The following is a 6,108-nucleotide window of genomic DNA, read 5'->3' on the forward strand; positions in this document are numbered from 1 at the left end:
AGGCTGCTATATAATAAAAATTATATAAAAGAAGGCATATTCACGCTAAGGGAAGCCTTGCAGTTAAAGAAGGCCAGCAGTTAACTGCTTTGCAGGAGTTTAGGGCGCATAGTAATAGTAAGAGGGTAAAGAAGCAGGTGCGCGCTAAAGGAGGTAAACTATCCTAACAACGCTGTAGACAGTGTAGAGAGGGTAGGCACAACGCGCAAACGTGCAAGAATAGAGCAGATAAGGTTCCTAAGTAATACTATAGCTTGTTTTCCCTTATATAGCGCTAATTTATAGTATTTTAGGCTATAATAGGTTGGGTTTTAGTATAGTCTTAGCAAAAGTAGCCCGCTTAGTGTACTAGCCCGCTCGCTATACACCTACGTTACTAATTATAAGAACCTAGTATCTTTTACTACTACTAAATAACTAAATAGATAATAAGTTAGATAGTTAGAAATGCTAGGCTAGTAACTATAGTAAAATAAAACTATAGAAGTACTCTATATAGCTAAGGTACTCTAAACAACTAGAGTGCTCTAAATAACTAGAGTACTTAAGTTAAAGGGTAGGTAGTAGGCCCTATCTGCTATAAGGTAATAAGAGAGGCTCTACCTCTATGCAACTACCACGATTAGGGTTTAAGTCGTCCCTAATTTAGACTAGTCCGCAACTTTAGGGGTGACTTGCCCCCTAATTCGCGCTAGCAACAAAGCAGATCTTTGTTATTGCCTATCTAGGCTTAGCGCAGCTATATTAAAGCGCATCCTCTAGATAATATAGCAGCAGTAGCTATACTCTTTTTAATTATGTCTTGCACCTATAATAGTAAGCACCTAAGAAATAACAGCTCTATATAGTCTAGCGCCCTATAATGCTAATAGATTAAATCTCTGCAATGTTAAACTTTCCTATAGAAAGCCCCTATCTTAAGAGCACCTTTGCAGTCTCCTTAAAGACAACCTATAAAATAGTTTATATAGAGAATACTCTATCCCTAGGTGTTTATAATCGCTACTTAATATTAAAGGCCTCTAGTATAGAGTTCTAAATGTTTAGAAGACTGTTTAACACTCTTAATATCTAAAGAAACGCTAGAATAAAGATCTACTAGACAGATAATTTAAATAACTACCTATAGCTAGTAGGTAATAATATAGAGCTCTATATCCTCTATTAAGGGTGGCAGCAGCAGACTAAATGCGCTAAGTTTTTGCATAAGCCGTACTAATTATATATTGCAGTAGAGAGGCCTCTATTCTTAATCTTCGCATATTTACTATTATAGCATAATTTAGCACCGCAAAATAATGCAGTATAATAGCTATTGCTAGAATAACTAGGGTTAAAAGATAGCTGCTCTAGAATGCGTTAATGTTATAAGCTAAGCGCTAAGATAAATGCTAAGCTTCTTAACCTTACGCAAATGTTGCCTGATGTCGCATTTTAGCTTTAAACCAGCCCTGCCTATAGGATATAATGCGCTAAGTTAACTGTTGGTATAAGGACGGCGGCGGTTAGATTAACTATTACCGCTGTAGCGCATTGCAGGATGATTAAAGTTCGTGCTTTCACGCTAACGCGTTGCTCTCACGTTATAATCCTTGTGTCTATTTAATATATAAAAGGCCGCCACGCTTCCTATCCGCTAACATTAGACTGAACCTGCTAAACCGAACGCGCTAGACCTCTGTAACGCTCTTATGTACTATACATCGTTACAAAGGCAGAAGCAAGACAACTAAAGGTTTAGTTATTATAAGATAAGGCTAGAATTCGACGTAATATAGATTAACGGTTTAGCTATATATGCAGAGAAGATTAACAGGACTCTAACCTAGCTAAGAGTCTAATTTCTTCCCCTTACTCTTTTATCTAATTATTTTAAAAGGCTGTTAAATAATAGTAAATCCTTATAATTAACGTTATTATCTGCAATGCATTTTACTGCTCTCCCTTCCTGCTCTGCATACTTTACCTTATCGCCTAATCTTATCCTTTTAGAAGGTGTTTCTAACTATTTCCTTTTTATAACTACTCTAGCAAATAAATACTTATATAGTGCCTATTAAGCTCTACTCTCTATAATAGCAAGATATTAGCAAAGCTATTTCCTAGTAATCTATATCTCTGTGTTGTTGCTTCCTAATTTCTCTTGCATAAGTTCTTTATAGGTAAAATTGCTAAGGCAGAGCTATAGGCTAAGGGATTTAATAGGGTTTCTTTTATTATTATAAAAAATCTAGTAGGTAAGAGAGTTAGGATATAAAATGCCTTAAAGTTTTTAAGATATTATTTACCTTATCTGCAACCTCTTTAACAGCTTGCAATTTAGGCCCGTTAGCAGTTTTATAAACAGTCTAGGTCGCTAGACTAACAAAGCCGCCTTGCATAACTCCTTGCTATAGTTAATATCTAGACTAACAACAACCTATATGCTAGCGTCTAAGTCTAAAAGATAATTCTTAGCTAACTAGCCTAGACGCTTCTTCTTTTATAAGTATGCGACCTTAATAATAACGCCTAGATATTCTGCATTGTTATATATAAACAACGCATCTAGCTTATACTTTAATTTGCTAGAGGAGGCGCTAGCAGAGAACTATAATTTAGTTAACTAGGCTAGCTGCACCTTCTGCGCAAATTAAGCGTTTCTGTTAGATCTACTATAGATCCCTTTTAACTAGGAGCGAATATTATCCTCTAGCTTGTTAATAAACAGCTTATATATTGCAGTAGGCATGCAAACAACTAGTCTGCGCTTGTCTTTATTATAGTTATACCTGCTAGAACTTACTATTAGCTATAATCTCCTAAACTGCAGGGTTTACTAACTATATTTTATTATCTATAAAACCCTAGAGCACCTTGTCTTAATAGAGTGTATCCTAGATTTAATTAAAATCGCCTTATATAAGTTAAAATTCTATCTATAGACTGCAATTTATATGTATTCCTGCTTAGATCTGTCTAAAAAGCGCTATAACGCAAAGCAGTCCTGCAGTAGATTTCTTATTAGTTAATAGAGGCATTAAAAGCTAGTGCGTATAATTAGGCGGCGGCATAACGCAATAATACTGCGCTATATCAGTTTGCGAATTCAACATTGTTATATGCTGTGCTGCATTATAGAGTTGTTTAATAGTAGATTATTTGCACGCAACTAACAAGGCGTTTAGAACTTAGGCGCTTTAGTTAACTCAGCAACACTAACGCGGGCCTATGCACAAAATGCGCGCGCGCATTATTAACTACAAGAGCAAGGATTTTAATTGTTACAATTAGCGTAATTTAAAGCGCGCAAAATATCCAATAGCGATGTCTGTCGATTAGCTAGCATTCAGCAGTGTCTACTGCTGCTGAGGCATTATGGCGACACTGTGGCCTCAACAATAGACTTAGCCAATCCTAATAACGAGCATGCTTCCAACCTTAGCACTTCCCTGCGCGAGGTGCTGTTGCTGATTGAGCGCAATAGAGGACCGAGTCCTTAAGCCTAGCTAAAGTGCGGGGAAAGTTACTGTAGGCGTGGGCCATGCCGCTACCACCCTACCATGCTTGGCCAAGGCCAGAAATTAGCGGGCCCTCAGCGGCAAACATCCCGCGACATCCCTACCCTGATTATCCACAACATCGATTTCCACTTGAATAGCCGCACCGTAATACTACGCATTTGTCTGCCTCACGAAGCACAACGTCCGAGTGGCACAGCGACCCCAGTGCGCATCTACGGAAGGCACGACATCTCGCCAGCCTCAATTTAGAGGCGTTGAAACACCTAGATTTAGGTCAACGCACAGCCTCCATGCGGCAAGAAGTGCAAAGCATTAGCGGCTTTAACTGGGCGTATCTCATGACTATGAACTGTTGGCCATATCGCGGGTCATGTCCCCGGTTTGGTGTCGCGAATGTCATGTCGCGTCGCGCTGCGTCCCAGCGCGTGGTACCGAACGGTCGACATGTGGCCCCCCCTGAAGAGGATGACACTAAGCTGCTTACGCGTGGTGTCCTCTGTCACGGTCAAATCGTATGCGTAAGCGTATGTGCTACATGAGCCTTTCTTGTTCTAGTCGATCACCAAACTAATTACAGTCAGTGGACAAAAGTCTTGTCGCACCGGCGCGCTCGGGCCACCACCACCACTTTTGAGTGAATGTTCACAACGCTTTATCTCAACAACTACAGTCGCTTGCAGTTGCAGTTTCCGCTTGTTGCAAGTCGCCCGGTTTCTTATCCCACGCTGCTGCCTGCCTCGCTTACCGGGCACTTGTCCTCATTATCTTAGTGGCTAGTCAGACATCTCGCCTATTGGTGCAGGGAGCTTTTACACTGTCGCCGGCAGGGAAGCCTAGCTTCGAATGGAAAAGACTGACTTTAAGCGAGACAAGGCTAGCGTGGGTGAAAGAAAGTTTGCTCACAGAAAGCGGAAACTGCAACTGTAAGCGACTGTACACGGTGAAAATTGAATCCTATTAAAGCTTTGGATTGCGCTTAGTCTCAGTATTTAGTTTGGTACCCCTGTGCACGCATATCGGCGCTAATTCGTCGCGGCATTGAGTAAATAAGCCTTCTGATCACGGTATCAGGTATAGCCCACCACGCCTCCTTCAACCCCTCACAAAAGCGATCCCACTCCTCTTGAGTATCCCCCAGGGTATCAAACTCAGGGTGAAGCTTATGGAGTTTCCGTTTAAGAGCCCACCACAGGTGCTCAATAGGGTTGAGATCAGGCGAGTAAGGTGGGAAATCAATAGTCCACACGCCATGAGTCTCTAACCACGTTGTTGTCTTTTTAGCCTTGTGAACAGGTGCGTTGTCCTGCATGAATCTCTCCCCAGGTTTATAGTGAGGCTGTAGTCCATTCTCAAGAGTTGAGATATATGATTCAGCACTATAACCTCTGCGTTGAGAGGTAGGATCCCGTTCCATGACCACCAGCGGACTCCGCCCAACCCTACCCCCCCCCCCCCCCCCCCCCCTAGTCACCCATATGCTTGCCCATACCATCTGCTGCTTGGCACGTGAAGAACCTTCTCTGTAACCTTATTGTGGTCGTATTTCTCACCTGGATACTGGAAACTCCACTCCTGGTTGGCTCCAGAGCCTCTCGCAACGCTGCACTCATCGCTGAACTTTACTACTACCCGCTTCCAGTCAAGATATGAGTAGTCTCGTGCGAATCTGAGCCTTAGTAGGGCTGTGGCCCGATTGATCTTAGGTCTCCGCTTTAATCTGAAGTTGCGTAGATCTATTGCGTAGAGCGCTCGGTATACTGTCTTCTTAGAGACCTGGGGGTGGGTAGAGTTGGTGTCCCACCGTCCTGCCTCCTCTAGCAGTGCACGGTATTGGATTTTCGGATATCTTCTGGTGATGCGAATGAGGAGACGACGCTGGCGACGCGTTAGACTAGCTGGGCGACCACTGCGAGGCCTGCTGGCGTTGGTCTTGAGCTCGTTGTAACGAGAGATGGTTCTCTGGATTGTCCGACGCGAGCAGCGGAGAGTCTTAGCAACTTCCTTGGTCTGCGCACCATTCTCTAGAGCAGCAATAGCGTAGTCGCGTTGGCGCTGAGATAATTCACCACCAGGCAATCGATCGGCAGAAATCTCAGAGCCAAAAGCTCTCATATTGGGTGTGTAGATGGGGTGGGAAGTTAAGTCGACGCTGACGCGATCGCGTTGTTGGGGTGAGGCCCGTGCTCATGCGACCAGACTTTAGTCTTAGTACTGTACCGTGTCCGTGCACCTCACGGGCCGGGTCAGTGAGTGGGCCACCCCACCAACTTTGGACGTTGCTTTACACCCCCCCTCCCCCTACGTCACGATGCCTGTGAAGGAAGCCCTTATAGAAATAGATAGTTTAAGACCTGGAGAGCAACTTTCGTACCGGGCTCTTGCCAAAAGACATGGTTGTTCTCGAACAACTTTGATGCGCCAACACCAGGGCCAAGCTGCCCCTCGGGACGAAACAGTCAACTCCCAACGTCTACTACACCCGCGCAATGAGGCAGAGCTCGTACAGTACATTAGAGGACTCACAAAGAGACACTTCATGCCTACAAGGCAGATGATTATCAATTTCGCGACTCCTCTGTGTGCGTGGCCGCCCTCAGATAGCTGG

The 6,108-nt window shown here is 43.4% G+C and overlaps 1 protein-coding gene across 1 annotated transcript; it reads right to left on the bottom strand.

Moving 5' to 3' along the window:
• Window positions 1-4,969: 4,969 nt before the first annotated feature.
• C7974DRAFT_405027 (uncharacterized protein) lies at window positions 4,970-5,629 on the bottom strand (the record flags this gene model as incomplete). Its single annotated transcript, XM_046143012.1, has 1 exon — window positions 4,970-5,629. Exon 1 carries the CDS (start codon window positions 5,613-5,615, stop codon window positions 4,971-4,973), a length of 645 nt encoding a protein of 214 aa, XP_045991698.1. The 5' UTR covers window positions 5,616-5,629.
• Window positions 5,630-6,108: the final 479 nt, after the last annotated feature.

This window comes from Boeremia exigua (genome assembly GCF_020726555.1).
Source record: "Boeremia exigua strain MPI-SDFR-AT-0100 chromosome Unknown C7974scaffold_14, whole genome shotgun sequence".
In the NCBI taxonomy this organism is placed as follows: domain Eukaryota; kingdom Fungi; phylum Ascomycota; class Dothideomycetes; order Pleosporales; family Didymellaceae; genus Boeremia; species Boeremia exigua.